The sequence below is a fragment of the Zingiber officinale genome, chromosome 9B (genome assembly GCF_018446385.1).
Source record: "Zingiber officinale cultivar Zhangliang chromosome 9B, Zo_v1.1, whole genome shotgun sequence".
Taxonomy (NCBI): domain Eukaryota; kingdom Viridiplantae; phylum Streptophyta; class Magnoliopsida; order Zingiberales; family Zingiberaceae; genus Zingiber; species Zingiber officinale.
Genome location: NC_056003.1, coordinates 90880411 through 90900919, shown reverse-complemented (window position 1 = coordinate 90900919; position 20509 = coordinate 90880411). Strand labels below are relative to the sequence as shown.

Sequence of the window (20509 nt, the reverse complement as noted above, 5' to 3'; positions counted from 1 at the left end):
ATTCTAATAAAAATGATGATAACCCGTTTGCGTCCTTTATTAGGCGAAAAGAACCTCGGCCACTTCCATATCTTCCTTCGCCTTCGCCGCCGCCAAGTAAAGCCACCGTGCTCCGCCCTCCCTCCGCCCTTCACTGCCTGAAAACTCGAAGGAGACTCTCCAGAGGACAGCACCATAATCTTTTCGACGCTGCCAAAGAAGAGGGCAGGAGGAGAAAAAAAGGATGTCGTTCTGCCATGCCCGCGACTTCCTCTTCTGTGGCATGTGCGGCACCCTCCTCAAATTCGAGTCCCTCCACTTTGCCCAATGCCCTCTCTGCGGATTCAAGCGCAACGTCAGTGGTAAAGTCGGTTCATCAACTCGTTCTGAATCGAATATGATCGAAAATTTGCAATATTGTTTGCTTCATGCTTTTATTATAAAAAGCAGTTTATCTCTCGAGTAACATAAATCTTCTACTCGACCACAAAAATTTGAAATTCCTAGTTGAGTTGTGAAAATTTGAAGTCAATTAACTTGAAATACTTATGTCTTTCATAATGATATTCCCCATTACTGATGCATAGTAAAAAAAAGAAAATGATAAACCCAGTTAGCCTCATCGACTATCCCTGGGTGGCCGGCATGGTCCCACGGAAGTTTCTCACATGCCACTAGAGTAAATCCGGAAGTGCGCGCGGCGGCCAACCTAGAAGCCTAGAAATCGGGAAGCGCGCGCGACGGTCAACCCAGAAGCCCAGTATCCTTTGGTTGCGCTCCCCATTTGGAGAAAAAATTCCGACAAATATGCCATAGCTGGAATCGAACCGCGAGTGCCTGGATGACAACCTGAATATTCTACGGCGGTACCACAACCTGGATGTCCTACCATGTCCCCGAGCCTATGGTGTCGCGGTAGGACATCCACCCGCGGTTCGATCTCCAGCTATGACGTATTTGTAGGAATTTTTCCATCAACGGGAGGCGCAACCAAAGGATATTGGACTTTTGGGCTGGCCGCCGCGTGTGCTTTCCGATTCACCCTGGTGGCCAGTGGAAAACTTTTATGGGGCCGGGCCAGTCACCCAATGAGATTGACTGGGATTATCATTACTGATGCATAATAGTACTTTGATTAAGAGGTTCTTCATATGATTAGTAGTTCATATTTGCAATGTTGCATTGCAGTTATCTCATTGATTGAGTGGCCTCTGAAACTTTAGTAGGTTTAGGAGAATGTCAACCATCACTTTGGGAATATTGGATTTACTTCTATGACTGTAAATTAATTGATTGGAGGTGCTTTTCTCTTTGACGCTTTGTACTAAGTAGGGTATTGTATTCAGATGGCTATGTCTTCCTTTTTCCTATGACTGGTGTCTAAATTTTTTGGAGTTGTATTCATGTTGGATGTATCTAAATAGAGATAATATTATCTAAATATAGCATTTTTAAACCAAGTATCTTGATCGAAAGATTATTCTACAGAGATTGAAGGGAAAGAAACAAGATACACTATAACAGCTGAGGTAATTCTCATTAGCTTTAATTCTATATCACTGAGGGAGCTTCATTTTGCTAGCAAGCATGCAGTTAATCTTTCTTTTCTTTGTCCTGTTATGATATGTGATTATGGGTACTTTTGTATCTTATCCATCTACTTAAAGGACATGTCATAAATTGTTCTACCTGGTTTCCACTGATATTTAGAGATTCTTCCATTTTCACTATAATGACTGGATAGAAATTTTCTTATGCAAGTGTGGCATACTTGTTTACTCTACTATCCGTCCCCAAATAGTTAGGACAAACACACTATGATGATGGTGGTGGTGGTGATGTTCGTTTCTTTTACCAAGAGAACATTATTTGAATAAAATTGATATGCATTTCAAGGGAATATGAAGACCATAGCTTTACCTCAAAAACAGTTAAAGCTGTTTTACAAGATGCAGCCTAAGACTTCAGTTAGTGCAGGAACACAGATCATGCAGAGTATGGAAATACAAATTAATGAATTTTTACAGATATCTCCTTATTGGTCCTTTTAATGCGTTTGTTTAATTTTAGAGCTTTTGTTGAGTTGTGGAACAAAGTTGCCATAACCAATCATTCAATTACTTTTTATTTTTATTTTCATGTTTACTGGACTTGAGGTTTTGCGCCATTAAATCCAAAACATACTTGTTATCCTCTCAAACATGAAACAATATCCAATATCTGTCCAATCTTTTGAGACAACTCCATTAACCCTGCCATCTTGAATACATTCCAAATGCTAAGACCTTGTTTTAGTCATTTGTTGACATTGCATAAAATTCTAGTTCTATTGCAAATGGTTTTCTATCTTGAATTAATCACTAGGCTTAAGATTAAAGGTCAAAATTATGGCAAGTAATTCCAGCCTTGATCAGGCCAATGAGACTGAAGAGAGTTACCTACATATGACATACTGACACCATTGCAACCATATATCCTGGTCTTTCTAAGTCAATAAGACCCTATGCTTGCTAAGCTCCACCTTCCCACTGCAAGTCCACTTTTACAGAAGTGAAATCAATCTGAAAGATGGAAACCGCATGTTTGTGGGCTTGTTGGCCACTCTTCAATTTTTGATACAATCTAGTTATAGATTGCAGGGATCATCTTTGTTTAAATGATCTTGCTCTCACTAGGCTCTAATGGAGCTTCCTTTCATTTCATACAGTTCAACTTTCACACAGATCATTCAATCACTGGACATCTACCTATTCTACAAATTTTAGAATATTTTTTTCCACATTACTCTTGATTTTTTAATTTTTCCCCTCACTCCTTCAACTAAGCCTCATTACTCATGTTTTTTTTTTCACAGTCAGCAAGCTAAAGGAAATGAACTTGGAAGATAAACTTCACAGATAACTTTCTACAGAGGATTTATGTTATGTTCAATGCCACACCTTTTATTGTTTGAACAAGGAATCCTCTACCATTTGGTCTTTAAATGCAAGTTTACTGTGTTTGGATGGAAGAAGCTATTTTCATTCCAAAATTGCATTCCGCAATGCTTCAATGATGATTAGATCAATCATTGTTCAATTCAATTCTCTAATTCCTCCATAAGATCTACAGAGGCATCCATTTGAATGCTTTTGTTGTCTCTTGGAGAGTAATAGATTATTTTGGCCAATGTGCTAGACGACCTTTAGCTGTCTTCAATTGTTGATTAACACAATCTTTTTACACAACCAACTCCTCTAAACATTGTTGGCAAATCTATTTACTTTATCAATTTAACTATTGGCCTTAATAAGTTCAAAACAAATAAAACTAACACTGTGATAATAATTATTGCACATGTGTAGAATACATTAATAACATTTCACTGGGTAGGCATTTTACCTTCCTTTTCCTAACAAAGTTGCAGTGCTTATATAGTCAGCGTTTTTCTATGAAGACAACTCTTTTTCTTTTTAAAACAAAAGGGAACTTGTTTAGGACATGAGAAGGGAGCTGAAACTTGAGCCTTTTGTAGTCCTTGAGAATGCACCTGCTGATGCAGAAGCTGTCAAAAGGGCAGTTGTAAGTATCTCAGACATTGTTACTGAAAAGTATTTAGCTACTTCATCAATTGCCAACATAACTCATAGTTCACTTTTGGTATCAGGTTAACGAAGAATGCCCACAGTGTCATCATCCACAACTTGAATACTATACCAAACAGGTATTTTGAATCCTATTTCTTGTGGTCTCTTATGATCATCCTTCAACTTGTTCTCTACTCACCAAACCTTTGATAATTTGTGGCTAAAATGTGTTTGCATTCATGCTCCTGAAACATTGTCATCTGAATTTGCAGTTACGTTCAGCCGATGAAGGGCAGACGGTCTTTTACGAGTGTCCGCAGTGCCAACACAAGTTCTCCATCAACACATAGCACGCCATCATTGTTTCGGCTGCTCCTAGCTCTATGGCTTACTTTGATGCCAAAGAGGAATTTGTATGTTTTGGAGTAACTGACATGCTACTTGCCATTGCAGTATCATATTTATCCAAAAAGAACTTAATTTGTTGAAGGCTAATGATGTTTCTGTCTTGTTATCTCTTTGATAATTGTTTCTTGATTACTTTAAAAGTATTTCATCCAACTAAAGTGAGTAATCAATCATATTGTTGTTCACATTTAACACTACTGCTGAAATGAGATAAGCTCACACAGGAAGTACATTTATTTCTATTATTCAAGACAAGAACTGTAACTTAGCAACCATCACATGCAAAAACACAAAGTGAGCAAGACCAACATTCCACCATTAGAAGCAACTCTGCATTATTCCAACAGGATGGTAGTCTCTGCAATCATGGAAGTGACAACATATGGATCCATGTTGGAAGCAGGCCTTCTGTCTTCAAAATAACCTTTGCCAGCTCTTTCCGTGTCACGACCGACACGGATAGATGCTCCGCGGTTTGCTACTCCCTGATAACCATAGTACATGATGCCAAATGTTAGAGCATGAGTATAGACATGAATGTTCAAAAGAGCATAAGAAATTTTGAAGCCTACCCAGATGAAGGTGTTCATGTCTGCAGTCTCGTGACGACCGGTAAGTCGGCGTTCGTTGCCTTCGCCATAGGCTGCAATGTGCTCCTTGTGCCTCTTTCCAAGCTTCTCTATAGCCTTCTTGATCACTTCATATCCACCATCATTTCTCATGGATTTGGTGCTGAAAAGCAAAGGGAGAGAAGATGGTGTTCAAGTTGAAGGAGCAAGCATACGAAGAGCTGAAACGAAACTCGATACCTGTAGTTTGTGTGAGCACCAGCACCATTCCAATCGCCCTACAAATTATGATCTTGGAGAAGTTTGTGATAAGTCAAGAATCAAAAAGAATCTAATCTCTCAAGTATCACCTGAATTGGTTTTGGGTCAAAAGACAGCACTATTCCAGCAACCTCAGTGATCCTCTGATGATGACAAGAAGAGCAAATGACAGTGAGCAATCTACTTCTTCTTCAGAAGATTTTTCGCATATCGAATCTCGATTTGATTCATGTTTTACCTCAAGAATGTAACGAGCAACCCACATTTGGTCAGCAGCAGAAATGCCAACTGAAGGCCCTACTTGGAACTCCCACTGCACATATGACATAGAGTTTCAGTTACCTAAATTCAGCTTCAAGATATCCAACGATGAGTCGAAGGATACCTGGCCTGGCATCACCTCCCCATTGATGCCACTTATGTTGATCCCTGCGTAAAGACAGGCTTTGTAATGAGCATCCACGATGTCGCGCCCGAAAGCTTTATCAGCACCAGCTGAACAATAGTATGGACCCTGTAGGCAGTGAAGATTTAATTTTCAAAAACTGAATTAAGATAGAATAGATAGCTTTTGAGATTCGAAAGTCGTTGAATTCACAAAGAAGAATAAAACACTGGCGATTTTCGAATATAATTGTAACCTGAGGACCCGGGAAGCCTCCGACCGGCCAGCCAAGAGGCCATTTGACATCCTTCTGAAGGAGAGTGTACTCCTGCTCTATACCATACCTATCAAGGGAGAAGAATGACATCAATTAGCAAGTAGCAACAAAGAAACAATTGAGTCGATGAGGTTTAGGCGATATCAAAGTACCAAGGTTCTTCAGCAACAACATCAGGGTGGCTAAATATCTTCGCGGCATTGTATCTTTTGTTGGTAGGGATTGGCTCTCCTGCCGGTGTATAGCAGTCGCACATGACCTAATGAAGTGAGTGATCACGATTGGTGATTCGAGAATTTAGCATTAGTAACATGAAAACAAAGGAAAGATCGAGTTGGAATTTACAAGGATATGGTTGTCCCTCCTGAAAGGATCCTTGAAAATAGCTTGGGGACTGGATGATGTACAGAGAGGCAACAAGTTTGAGTGCCAAGAATTGCAAATTCAAAATAAAGGTAAAGGTGCCTTGAGAGCTTACTGTAGGATCACTTCACTGTCTTTACCAGGGGCTTGGCCAGTGCTTGAACCATCATAGTTCCACTTTGGAAGTTTGCTTGGATCACTCACAGGGCCCGGAAGTGTCTGTTAGCAATGCCGAAAGTATAGACTATAATGATACTGAATGAAGAATGAAAATGACACCCAAGCGAGAGGAACTAGAAACATACTCTTGCCTTGCTCCTTATGTCAATGCCAGACCCTCCAACCCTGTGGAGTCCATCAACAATTGTAGTTTAGTTTGAAATTTTAAAAAAAAAAGGAAGGAAAAAGGAGCTAACCATATGTACTCGGCGATGATACTCTTCGTGCTATCGGAGAGGTTGAGGTTGATGAGATCCGTGAGAAAAGACATGGCTGCTAAGATGAAATATGATACGAGAAATAGAACAGAACAGTCTGAGGAGAAAGGGAGGAAGCAGGGGTGGATTTTATATAGGCAAGAAGATGGCAGAGTGGATTCTTGGATTGGTGGAAATTTTTTTCTGGAATCATTTTTATATGAATGCATAATTCTGTTTAAAACACAAGTTGGCAATAAATGATGCAATGTTTCCAAGTTTGCAAAACAAATCTAACACAGTTGACATTTTCAAGAACTCAATTGGATTTAAGATTCTTGGTTTTTTAAATATGAGTTTGATTCAAAATTTCCTTTCAATTTTCTTTTTGGTAACTTGCGTTTGCTTGTCCTGGAGAGCATTGACTTGGGTATTTGATTACTGATTAAGAAGCCATGATTCATTTTGCTTCTTAAGGAGTTGACTTCTACATTTGAATAAACAGTTGGATTAATTAACCATGCAGTTGACCTTCAAAACGCTGACACTATTTGTTAATAATGGTTAGGAATACCATCAACATCTTAAAAAAAATATATATAAAAGAGATCATGAGTTTTAAAAAGGATAGAGATATTTTTATTAATATGAGACCTTTTAGATATAGCCTACAAATAAAATCATGGGATTTAGTTCTAAAGTGGATAATATTATATTGATACAAGATGTTACGAGCGGACCTAGAAATGACATGAAAGTCAAAGTCAAGGTGAGGTGGCAGCCAGCGCGTCACCCTCATCGGGGCTTAGCCCCTCACTCGACACTAAGGCCTTCGGTATAAGGACGACCGACATAAAGGTCAGTTGTGATTGAAGGATCCAGTGCTCCACTTGTGAACAACCGGCTGGTATAAACGCTGGTTGAAATCATGATCCACACCGCATAACTCTATTATATACCAAGTTGGTCCAAAGGTGTTAAGTATAAGAAAAAAAAAACCCACTAACACACCCATACCTACCCACGTGCACCCCCACCTCCTCCTTTTCTCCCTTTTCTTTCTCCTCTTCCCCTACGATTTTTCTTTTCTCTCATCCCTTCTCTGCTCTGTTTCTCTTCAACGGCAGAAGAGAAATCGCAGCAGCTCTTCTTCCTCTCCATCACGAGTCCTCCTCCTTCCTCTTCAACAACAAGCAAGAGGAACGCGAGCAAGAGCCCTCCCTTCTCTTCTTCCTTGTTCTCCTGCATCTGGGCAGCACCACCGGAGCTTCGCCGGAGCTAGCTGTGGTCACGCCGAACTCGCCGAGGCCACTGGTAAAGAGAGAAAGATCATCTATTTCAATGTTCTTTTGCTTTCAGCCTCCCTTCTTCTCCGACAGCTTCAACAGCAGCAACCCTAGCTGCTGTGCTCTTCCAGAAAACAAGAGCAACAACCCTAGTTGCTCTCTCCTTTTTCCCCACCAACAGCAGCATTTTTGCTGCATTTTGTTTCCTCCAACAGCAGCCCTAGCTGCTGCCCTATTCTTGGCAGTACCGTCGGAGTTCGCCGGAGCTCGCCGGAGCTAGCTGAGGTGGCCAACGACAAAGGGAAAGCAACCCTAGTTGATGCCCTCATTTCCAGCAGCCACATTAGAGGGTCTACTTTATGCCTTGTATTAATTGGATGTGTAGGTAGAAGGGTTATCTAGATTAGAACAGAAATTTCATTTAGAAATGCGAAGTGGTACGCGATAGCGAGATCAAAAATAATGATCTAATGGCTTCGAGTCGTAAATCATGTTTAGATTTTTGTATCATGAGTTTATTATCATTTTAATTATTCGAGTTATTATATTTTGTAGATACGAGCTCAAGTGGAGCGCGGTGACCTGCCGACACCCGCAGATTTTGCTGTATATAAGATGGATACATCTACTCTTGTCTATTTCCTTGTGCATGAATAAATATATAAATTGGAATATGTATATGTTGTATTATTATTTTCAAAATGGGGATTAAACTGATATTATAAATAGGGAAATGGGTTAAAATATTAAAATTATTGGAGGGTAAATAATTAATATTATTTCTTGTTCACATGTGGGTTCATATTGGGATTGATATGGGAAGGGTTGTTTTTTTTAAAATTAAAGAAATATTCTGAATTACTCTTCTGTTGATACCTTGTCTCTTTTGACTTGCTTGACCTTTCATACTTCATGCTTTTGATACTCTATCTGTTGATACTTGTAGCTTTTTATCTGTGGACCCTATAATGATAAATTAATAGATTTGATACGAAAATATTACCTTGATTGACCAATCAATATAAAAAGAGAATAATCATGATAAATGGATGAATATAATCATAACGGTGAATTAATAAAGATAGTAAATGAAGAATTAAAAAGTGAAAACCATGAGCCTAGCTTTATACCAGAGCTCTATATTAGAGTACTGGACCGCCCACATGTTATTGTGGTAGCGCGGCGGCCGCGGTCCAGAGTATCTGACCGTACACCCAAGGCGTGTTGGCGTGATGTAGCCCTCGGTCAGTGTTTATTATGTCTTCCACCGGTGAGGGATGATAGCCCGTACGTCAGATGACGTATGCGACAGTTTATACTCTTAGGAGGCTTTTAGCCTATCCATATGATATTTCACTCTGATGATCTTGGCTCCAGTGATTCACTTTTTAGTTGATTTATCAGATTCAGACTATTGATATACATGTTGATCTTACCATGATAACTTATAATTGAGTGATTAAAATTGATTTTATTAATGATGACAAGTGATGATAAGGTGAAGATCCCAAACTCTATCTAAAAATTTTACCTGATTATAGATAATGAGAAGATGATTATACATATATATGTATAAATGTAGAACTTTAAGAATAATCCTAAAGTTGTAACAAAAGATGATGATTTATTCTACTTCCTTGACTTCTTCAATAAGATTAAATTCATGCACATCTTTCTTGAGTATCCACTTAGCCATTTGGCTAATTTGTTACATTCCTTGGTCTCCAGTTTTGCAGACACAGGGATCCTTTTGATATTACTGTTGATTTTGGACTTTCATAGAGTTGCTCAGAGATCTCGACGTGCTGATTTTCTGGTTTATTTTACTTTTGTTTCGCTGTATTTACATTTTGCACTTTTGTTACAGATGTCGTTTATCTGTATAGTAATTGTAGTCTATGGATAGATATATATATAATTGATACATTTCGTGGTTATGTTGTTTTTATTTTATGTATGTTCCAGCCGTGTGGGCTGATGAATATGTTGTTTATGTTTATATATTGTGATGTATGTATGTATGCTTCATATTGTCACCAGTACAAGGGAGATGCTGTCGGATTTTTGTCTGGGGGCGTGACAATTTTATTGGTATCAGAGCCCGGTTTTCGTTTTCTGTTCGTGGGTTTTGGCTTTATTTCGAGATTTTTGTTTTCAGTTTATGTACTTCTCGAGCAAAGGAATTTTTATACAAGTCGAGTTGTATCTATGAGCTATAGGATTTACGGGTCATTCTTTGTTTTAATTATCCTGATTATTAATGATTATTGAAAATTTTCATCTGATTTTATAGGCAATGCCACGAGCCCGTGGTCGCGGTTGGGGTAGTAACCGTGCCCGTAGTCGCAGTCGTGGTCGCGACAGTGGTAGTGGTCGTGGTCGTGCATGTCAGCGTGCCACTACTACTGATCTTGGTTTGGATGAGGCTCCTATCTCCCCATCTGAGTTGATACCGGGAGCTCAGGTTGGTCCCAGTATTGGAGTCGGTGGTCAGACTGAGGGACAACCTCATCTTGTTGCAGCTCAGGTAGCCGTACCAGCCATTCCTACAGCATCGTTTATTATGGAAAAGGCCCGTATTCCTTTGCTTGCTAGTTCAGCAAAGGATCGTTTTACGCTGTTCCATGGAGGCACCGATCCTTGGGTGGCGCGTACATGGTTGGAGGATATTGAGGGCACTTTTGGGTACATGTCCTGTTCAGACACAGAGAAGGTAGAGCTAGCCGCTTATCATTTTCGAGGGCAAGCATCCACATGGTGGAAGATGCAAAAGACAGTCTTTGGGGATCAGATTATCTCTTGGCAGTCTTTTCAAGAGGCATTCGAGAGACAGTATTTTCCTGCAGCATTTTGTGTTGCTCGACGCCAGGAATTCATGAGTCTCAAGCAGGGTGACCGAAGCGTGCTAGACTATAGTGCAGAATTTAGCAGACTTGCTGAGTTTTGCCCACATATGGTTGCTCAGGACTCAGACCGTATGTTTCACTTTACACAGGGACTGGCAGCATATATTCGGATCAGGATGTCTGGATTTCCTGTTACTACTTATCGAGAGGCACTTGATCGAGCCATATTTATTGAGATGACTCAGCAGCAAGTCTCTCAAGAAAGAGAAGCCAGCCGACAGACCTCGCAGAGCTCACACTCTAGACAGCAGAGTCGAGGTCGTCGATCTCGTGGTCAGGATACGACTAGAGAGTCTTCACGGTCACGAAAGGTGGCCAAAGTATCACAGGGATCTAGTCGCCCAGTTCCATCACAGCGGGGCCAGATATCGGTGAAGTGTTTTCAATGTGGTGCACCAAATCACCTGGCATCAGAATGTCCACTGGATAAGAGTATATGTTTTTATTGTAAACTGCCAGGACATATGCAGAAAGATTGCACTTTGAAGGCACAACATCAAGCAGGAGGATCACAGTCTCAGCAGGCTCGACCTACCTCACGACCTCCACAGTCTCGGCAGCAGAAAGGCCCGCAGAGATCTCAGCAGTCTCAGCCACGAAATCCCCCACCTACACAGTCTGCTCACCAGCCACAACTCTATCATTTGCAGTCCCAGGTGGAGAGTGAGTATCACTCAGTACCTCCACTTCAGCAGTATCTGCCAGCTCCATCTCAGCAGTATCTGCCAACTCCATCTCAGCAGTACTTGCCAGCTCCATCTCAGCAGTATTTGGTAGCTCCACCCTAGCAGTACTTGCTACCTCCACCCCAGCAGTACTTGCTACCTCCACCCCAGCAGTATCAGCCACCATTATCTTATCAGCCTTCGACCCAGTCATACCAGCCTTCGCAGGATCAGAGTCAGCCCTCTTCTTCTATCCAGAGGGGTCAGCCATCAGGTCTTGAGCCAGGACATGTTTATGCTTTGACTCGTGAGGAGGCACAGCGAGCTGGAGGATCTGTTATCCGAGGTATTATTTCTGTTTATAGTATTCCTGCGGATATATTGATAGATACGGGTAGCTCGCATTCTTTTATTTCTCCTGAGTTTGTATGCAAGATTAGGAGGGTCCCAACTCTTCGACCTTATGGATTATCAGTATTGACACCATCAGGTGGAGTATTGATGTCAGATCAGGAGGTCAAGAGTTGTCCTTTAAATTTCGATAGCCATATCCTTACAGTGGATCTCCAGGTGCTAGAGATGACTGAATTCGATATTATTTTGGGTATGGATTAGCTGTCAGAGCATCATGCCACTGTAGATTGTCGAGCCAAAGTGGTGACTTTTCAACCCGTAGATCAATCATCATGGGAATTTATTGGGATCAATGATCGAGGGGTATCTATTATCTCAGCTCTCCAGGCTCAGCAGTTGTTGGCTCGGGGATGCAAGGGGTATCTCTTGTCTTTAGTGAGTTCCAATATGGATAGTTCTGTCCAGCTTTCTGATGTCCACATAATACGTGAATATCCCGACGTATTTCCTGAAGAACTTCCTGGCTTACCACCTCGGCGACAGGTAGAGTTTGCCATTGAGTTGCTTCCTGGCACAGCTTCAATATCGAAAGCTCCATATCGGATGGCACCAAGAGAACTGGAGGAACTAAAGATCCAGCTTCAGGAGTTGCTAGACAAGAGTTTTATTCGTCCTAGTGTTTCTCCTTGGGGTGCTCCAGTGCTCTTTGTTAAGAAAAAAGATGGATCCTTGAGGCTCTGTATTGATTATAGGCAGTTAAACTCTGTAACTATCAAGAACAAGTATCCTCTACCTAGAATAGATGATTTGTTTGATCAGCTTAAAGGTACCTGTGTGTACTCAAAAATTGATTTAAGATCAGGCTATCACCAGTTACGAGTTAGAGATACAGATATTCAGAAGACTGCCTTCCGTACTCGATATGGACATTATGAGTTTTTGGTAATGCCGTTTGGGCTTACCAATGCTCTTGTAGCTTTTATGGATCTGATGAACCGGGTATTCTTAGAATATTTAGACCGGTTTGTTATTGTCTTTATTGATGACATTCTGGTATATTCGCGATCAGAAGAGGAGCACGAACAACATCTCAGAATAGTTTTAGAAACTTTACGGAAGGAACGCTTATATGCTAAGTTCAGTAAATGTGCTTTTTGGCTGAGTTCTGTGGGATTTCTAGGGCATGTAATCTCTAGCAAAGGGATTTCAGTAGATTCCCAGAAGATTGAAGCAGTTGACCGATGGGAACAACCAAAGTCAGTGCAGGAAATCCGTAGCTTTCTCGGATTAGCTGGGTACTATCGGAGATTTGTGGAAGGATTTTCTAGTATTGCTGCACCTTTGACTCGATTAACTAGAAAAGGAGTCAAGTTTACTTGGTCTGAGGCTTGTGAAGCAAGCTTCCAAGAGCTCAAGCAGAGATTGGTGAGTGCTCCAGTATTAGTTATTCCCTCTGGAGATGATGGATTCATTCTTTACACGGATGCATCTATTCAAGGATTAGGGGCAGTTTTGATGCAGTATGATAGAGTAGTAGCTTATGCTTCTCGTCAGCTAAAAGATCATGAGAAAAATTATCCCGTACATGATTTAGAATTAGCAGCCATCATTTTTGCCCTTAAAATTTGGAGACATTATCTCTACGGTATTACCTTTGAGATATTCACCGATCACAAGAGTCTGAAATATCTTTTCACTCAGAAAGAGTTAAACCTTCGACAGAGAAGGTGGATGGAGTTTCTGAAAGACTATGACTGCACTATCAACTACCATCCTGGAAAAGCTAATGTAGTCGCAGATGCATTGAGCAGGAAGTCTAGAGGAGTATTGGCAACTCACAGGGTGGCAGTTACAGATCTAGTCAGACAGTTTTCAGAGTTAGATTTAACTGAAGTAGGGCAAACACAGCGTGGTATACTGGTCTCCTTGATCGCACAGTCCCCATTGGTGGAGCGGATTAAGGAAAGTCAAATGGAAGACCAGTATCTCAGATCTATAGTTAGTGAGTTGAAGTTAGGCCCCAAGCCAGAATTCACACGTGATATGGATGGATCCCTTCGGTTCCGAAACAGATTATGTGTCCCAGAGGTACATCCTGTTAAGGAGGATCTTCTTCGAGAAGCCCACCAATCGAGATTTGCAGTTCATCCTGGTGGTACACGGATGTATCAAGACTTGAAACGATCATATTGGTGGAAAGGTATGAAAAGAGATATTGCAGACTTTGTAGCTCGGTGTCTAGTTTGCCAGCAAATTAAGGCAGAATACCAGAGACCGGCCGGGTTACTTCAGAAGATTGTAGTGCCAGAATGGAAGTGGGAGCATGTCACTATGGATTTTGTCACGGGGTTACCAAGGACCCAGAGGAGACATGATTCAATCTGGGTGATTGTCGATCGGTTAACTAAATCAGCACATTTCTTACCGATTCGTAAGACAGAATCTCTAGATCGTCTAGCAGAGTTATATTGCAGAGAAATTATTAAACTCCATGGTATTCCCCTCAGTATTATTTCTGATAGAGATCAACGTTTTACTTCGAGATTCTGGCAAAGTTTCCAAAAGGCGTTGGGAACCGAGCTGCGCTTTAGCACCGCTTTTCATCCTCAGACTGATGGACAGTCAGAGCGCACTATCCAGACTCTAGAGGATCTGTTGCGTGCTTGTGTGCTAGATTTTGGAGGTAGTTGGGAGGACCACCTACATTTGGTAGAGTTTGCTTATAATAACAGTTACCACTCTGCTATTCAAATGGCACCGTTTGAGGCACTTTATGGCAGAGCATGTAGATGTCCTATCTTATGGGATGAGGTCGGTGAACGTCAACTCTTGGGCCCTCAGAGTGTTCAGCATGATGCTGAGCTTGTACGAACTATTGGACAGAGACTATTGACTGCTCAGAGTCGCCAAAAGAGTTACTCAGATAAAAGACGAAGAATGTTAGAATTCACAGTAGGTGATCACGTATTTCTTCGTGTTTCACCCATAAAGGGAGTTAAGAGATTTGGGTTAAAAGGGAAGTTAGCACCCAGATTTATCGGACCTTTCCAGATTCTTGAGCGGATTGGTGTTGTTGCATATCGACTTGCATTACCCCCAGCTTTAGCAGGAGTACATAATGTCTTTCATGTTTCTATGCTGCGGAAGAATGTTCCGGATCCGACACATGTCTTGAAGGATCTTATAGTTCCCCTACAGTTTGATGCAACATATGAAGAATTCCCTGTTCGTATTCTAGATCGCAAGGAACATCGGTTGCGGAACAAATGCCTCCGTCTCGTAAAGGTTGGGTGGCAACACCACTCTGATCAAGAAGCAACTTGGGAGCGTGAGGATGATATGCGTATCGGATATCCTCATTTATTTACCTCAGGTATCAATGCGCCTTAGTTACTTAAATTTGGGGACCAAATTTCTTTTAGTGGGGGAGAATGTTAAGTATAAGAAACAAAACCGACTAACACACCCATACCTACCCACGTGCACCCCCACCTCCTCCTTTTCTCCCTTTTCTTTCTCCTCTTCCCCCACGATTTTTCTTTTCTCTCATCCCTTCTCTGCTCTGTTTCTCTTCAACGGCAGAAGAGAAATCGCAGCAGCTCTTCTTCCTCTCCATCACGAGTCCTCCTCCTTCCTCTTCAACAACAAGCAAGAGGAACGCGAGCAAGAGCCCTCCCTTCTCTTCTTCCTTGTTCTCCTGCATCTGGGCAGCACCACCGGAGCTTCGCCGGAGCTAGCTGTGGTCACGCCGAACTCGCCGAGGCCACTGGTAAAGAGAGAAAGATCATCTATTTCAATGTTCTTTTGCTTTCAGCCTCCCTTCTTCTCCGACAGCTTCAACAGCAGCAACCCTAGCTGCTGATCTCTTCCAGAAAACAAGAGCAACAACCCTAGTTGCTCTCTCCTTTTTCCCCACCAACAGCAGCATTTTTGCTGCATTTTGTTTCCTCCAACAGCAGCCCTAGTTGCTGCCCTATTCTTGGCAGTACCGTCGGAGTTCGCCGGAGTTCGCCGGAGCTAGCTGAGGTGGCCAACGACAAAGGGAAAGCAACCCTAGTTGATGTCCTCATTTCCAGCAGCCACATTAGAGGGTCTACTTTATGCCTTGTATTAATTGGATGTGTAGGTAGAAGGGTTATCTAGATTAGAACAGAAATTTCATTTAGAAATGCGAAGTGGTACGAGATAGTGAGATCAAAAATAATGATCTAATGACTTCGAGTCGTAGATCATGTTCAGATTTTGTGTCATGAGTTTATTATCATTTTAATTATTTGAGTTATTATATTTTGTAGATACGAGTTCGAGTGGAGCGCGGTGACCTGCCGACACCCGCAGATTTTGCTGTATATAAGGTGGATATATCTACTCTTGTATATTTCCTTGTGCATGAATAAATATATAAATTGTATTATGTATATGTTGTATCATTATTTTCAAAATGGGGATTAAACTAATATTATAAATAGCGAAATGGGTTAAAATATTAAAATCATTGGAGGGTAAATAATTGATATTAATTCTTGTTCACATGTGGGTTCATATTGGGATTTATATGGGAAGGGTTGTTTTAAAATTAAAGAAATATTCTGAATTACTTTTCTGTTGATACCTTGTCTTTTTGACTTGCTTGATCTTCCATACTTCATGCTTTTGATACTCTATCTGTTGATACTTGTAGCTTTTTATCTGTGGACCCTATAATGATAAATTAATAGATTTGATACGAAAATATTACCTTGATTGACCATTCAATATGAAAAGAGAATAATCATGATAAATGGATAAATATAATCATAAAGGTGAAATAATAAAGATAGTAAATGAAGAATATTAAAAAGTGAAGACCATGAGCCTAGCTTTGTACTAGAGCTTTATACTAGAGTACTGGACCGCCCACATGTTATTGTGGTAGCGCGGTGGCCCGCGGTCCAGAGTACCTGACCGTGCACCCGAGGCGTGGTGGCGTGATGTAGCCCTCGGCCAGTGTTTATTATGTCTTCCACCGGTGAGGGCTGATAACCCGTACGTCAGATGACGTATGCGACAGTCTTATACTCTGAGGAGGCTTTTAGCCTATCTATGTGATATTACACTCTGATGATATTGGCTCAAGTGATTCACTTTTTAGTTGGTTTATCGATTCAGACTATTGATATACATGTTGATATTACCATGATAACTTATAATTGAGTGATTAAAATTGATTTTATTAATGATGACAAGTGATGATAAGGTGAAGATCCCAAACTCTATCTAAAATTTTTACCTGATTATAGATAATGAGAAGATGATTATACATATATATGTATAAATGTAGAACTTTAAGAATAATCCTAAAGTTGTAACAAAAGATGATGATTTATTCTACTTCCTTGACTTCTTCAATAAGATTAAATTCATGCACATCTTTCTTGAGTATCCACTTAGCCATTTGGCTAATTTGCTACATTCCTTGGTCTCCAGTTTTGCAGACACAGGGATCCTTTTGATATTACTATTGATTTTGTACTTTCATAGAGTTGCTCAGAGATCTCGACGTGCTGATTTTCTGGTTTGTTTTACTTTTGTTTCGCTGTATTTACATTTTGCACTTTTGTTACAGATGTCGTTTATCTGTATAGTAATTGTAGTCTATGGATAGATATATATATAATTGATACATTTCGTGGTTATGTTGTTTTTATTTTATGTATGTTCCAGCCGTCTGGGCTGATGAATATGTTGTTTATGTTTATATATTGTGATGTATGTATGTATGCTTCATATTGTCACCAGTACAAGGGAGATGCTGTCGGATTTTCGTCTGGCAGGGACTCTTCTGGGGGCGTGACAAAAGGCGTGTTGGGAATATCTAAGAACAGTGTTCACTCTCAATGTATGGGCAAATGTCTCTATATTCAAGCGGGCTTAATAGACCTATATCTCTCTTCAACGCCAAAATATACAGACTAAACCCGAATGACCCTGAAGTCGGTGGGGAGCATATTGTTGGGACCGATTATGTAGCTAGAGGGGGGGGGGGGTGAATAGCTCGGCGCGATCTCGTGCTCAACGTTGCTTGTTTCTTCAAAGATATGCAGCGGAAATACAAGAAACAAAACATACAACGCTAACAAAAAGGATTTACTTGGTATCCACCTCAAGATGAGGTGACTAATCCAATGATCCACACACTCACGCACCCTCCATTATGCAAACACTCCTTTATGGTAACTACCAAAGGCGGAGAAGCCCTACAAGTTCACACTACAAGAAGAAAGGGAAAGGGAACAAAATACAAGCTAAAAGCTTACAAGTTAGCACAAGAAAACCCTAACCCTAGATTTCTTCTTCTTGCTGTAGATCCGCCTCTTGACTTGGAAATTCCTCCAAGAACCCTCAAGATCTAGCGGTGAGAACTTTGTGGAGTTGCTGTGAAGATCGCTGAAGAGAAGAATCGAAGCCGTGGAAGTTCTGTCGAGAGAACAGCTCGCCAGCAGCTAAATACGACGCCAACGGTCGGATCCCAATCGATCAGATTGCTCCCAATCGATTGGGGAGGCTTTGGATCGATCGACTGATTGATCCAGAGCGCCTATGTGCTCCTGGAGTTGCCTGGATCGATCGACCAATCGATCCAGGTCCCATCGCGCGAAAAATCGCGCCTCCCAATCGATTGGGGGATCTGGATCGACCGGCCAATCGATCCAGAGCTCTTCTGTTCGCGCGACACTTCTCCCCAATCGATCCACTGATCGATTGGGAGAAAGCTTGTCGCGGGGACTCACCCAATCGATGGGCCGATCGATTGGGCATGTGCCAATCGATCGGCTGATCGATCCAACTTATTGTTTTTGTCCAAAAACAAGTCCAAAGTCCCCTAAACCAACATCTGATCAACCATGACCTATTGGTTCATCATGCCTAGCAACCGGTCACTCTTGACCTGCTAGGACTCACTCACCAAGTGTTCGGTCAAACCCTTTGATTCACTTGGACTTTCCTCCTCGTGCCAAGTATCCGGTCAATCCCTTTGACCTACTTGGACTTTCCACCTCATGCCAAGTATCCGGTCAATCCCTTTGACCTACTTGGACTTTCCACCTCATGCCAAGTATCCGGTCAATCCCTTTGACCTACTTGGTCTTTCCAACACCAGATGTCCGATCAGCCTTGATCCATCTGAATTTTCTCGTGCCTGGCTTCACTCACCAGGACTTTCAACTGCCTAGCTTCACTCACTAGGTCTTTCACCTGGCTTCACTCACCAAGATTTTCCTTCTGCCTGGCTTCACTCACCAGGACTTTCAACTGCCTAGCTTCACTCACTAGGTCTTTCACCTGTCTTCACTCACCAGGATTTCCATCTACCTGGTTTCACTCACTAGGACTTCCCATTGCCTAACTTCCCAGTTAGGACTTTCCATCTGCCTGGCTTCACTCACCAGGACTTGCACCTAGCTTCACTCACTAGGATTTTCAGTCAAGTATCCAGTCAACCTTGACCTACTTGACTCTCCTTCACAATCTCATCACATGAACAATTGCACCTGCAATCTGTTAGCTAGAGCCCTAGAGCCAATCATTTGATGATTGTATTTTGGACTTGTTGTATCATATTCTATATAAATAAATGCATTTGATTTTTGGTTATTATACTTACTTGTATTGGTTCCAAATAAACTAAGTATAATAACGTCATTGAGTAGACGGTTCTCACCTATATCAATCGGTTAGTTGAACCGATAGTGAGATGATATAGGGAACACTACTCTTAATCATTCCTAGTCGAGTATTAACATTCAGGGACAATGTTAATGCAATAAGACTAACATGTAGGTCAACTCGATGACTTGATCTCACAAGTCATGGATATAGAGATATCAAGTTGACACATGGATATGCATTGGAGAATGCATACTGAATGACCCGCCATGAGAAAGTATCATGGATCGTTATATGAGTGTCATATACTTTCTCATGTGGCTATTAGTATGACTACTAGTCCTTAGACCTGAAGTCACCATGGATCCCTACATAAGGAGTTATGTACTTTGGTTTCGTCAAACGTCACCCGTAACTGGGTGGACTATAAAGGCGATTACTGGGTATGTAACGAATTATGCAGAGGGATGTGAGTGATGTAGATGAGATCTATCCCTCCTATATGACGGGAGCGACATTGATATTCTTGATAGAGTGAGACCACGAAGTGCATGACCATGCCCAAATGAGTCAATATAGGATATTGAGCTCATTTGATTGAGTGAGTCTACTTGGAGTTCAAGATTTAGATTGATTAGAGGATGACACGGTCTATGCCTCACATTGATCAATCTAGATGTCTAGGATAGAAGGACACTTGTCATATTTTGTGAGGAGTCATAATTAGTAGTCACAAGGTGATGTTGGATCTCAACATTCTTGTAACTTGGGTAGTAATGATGTGTTGCTAGATACCGCTCATTACTTATGCTCCTAAATGGGTTTAGGGGCATTGCGAACGTTACAAGAACCTATAGGGTCACACACTAAGGGCAATTAGATGGAGATTAGGTTCATTAGATGAACCTAAATGATTACGTTTATATGATGAACCAAATTGGATTAAGACTAATCCAAAGTAGGCTAATTGAGTTGGACTCAATTTGGTTCATGTGTTAAGTGAGTCTAATTTGGACTTAGACTCATTTAATTAATTTAATTCAATAAATAGAGATTCATTAAATTAAAATTGACTTGAACCAATGGTTAGATTAGATCAACCAAGGGAGAGAAGTGGTCAAGTTTGACTTGACTTAAGTAGGAAAATGAAGAGTCAAGTTTTGACTTGACTTTAACTTGACCAATGCCATATCATCAAGGCTTCTTCATTTGGTCAAGTTTGACTTGACCAAATGCCACCTCATGGAGGAGATCAAGAGACTTGACTCTTGATATTCCATGGGGGTTACATGCCTTGAAGTGGCCGGCCACTTTTAGGTGGAATGAAAATTGATTTTTTTTTCATTCAAGTGGTTGTAACTCCATCTTCTTCTTCCTCTTGAGTTTTCTTCTTGCTCTCCCTCTCCTTCCTACTGATCTCTAAGGTT

At 41.1% G+C, this 20509-nt stretch overlaps 2 protein-coding genes across 2 annotated transcripts; one reads left to right on the top strand and one right to left on the bottom strand.

Moving 5' to 3' along the window:
• The first annotated feature begins 70 nt into the window (after positions 1-70).
• LOC122024588 (DNA-directed RNA polymerase I subunit RPA12-like) lies at positions 71-4040 on the top strand. The gene is made up of 5 exons (XM_042583241.1): positions 71-341; positions 1468-1508; positions 3457-3540; positions 3626-3682; positions 3818-4040. The coding sequence occupies exons 1-5, from the start codon at positions 224-226 to the stop codon at positions 3893-3895; spliced, it is 378 nt and encodes a 125-aa protein (XP_042439175.1). The 5' UTR covers positions 71-223; the 3' UTR covers positions 3896-4040.
• A 119-nt stretch (positions 4041-4159) lies between these two features.
• Positions 4160-6382, bottom strand: LOC122024587 (glutamine synthetase nodule isozyme-like). The gene is made up of 12 exons (XM_042583240.1): positions 6225-6382; positions 6114-6153; positions 5924-6027; positions 5791-5839; positions 5598-5704; positions 5425-5512; positions 5169-5297; positions 5022-5096; positions 4873-4926; positions 4763-4800; positions 4526-4685; positions 4160-4438 (listed from the first exon to the last, which is right to left on the bottom strand). The coding sequence occupies exons 1-12, from the start codon at positions 6296-6298 to the stop codon at positions 4289-4291; spliced, it is 1068 nt and encodes a 355-aa protein (XP_042439174.1). The 5' UTR covers positions 6299-6382; the 3' UTR covers positions 4160-4288.
• Between the last annotated feature and the right edge of the window lie 14127 nt (positions 6383-20509).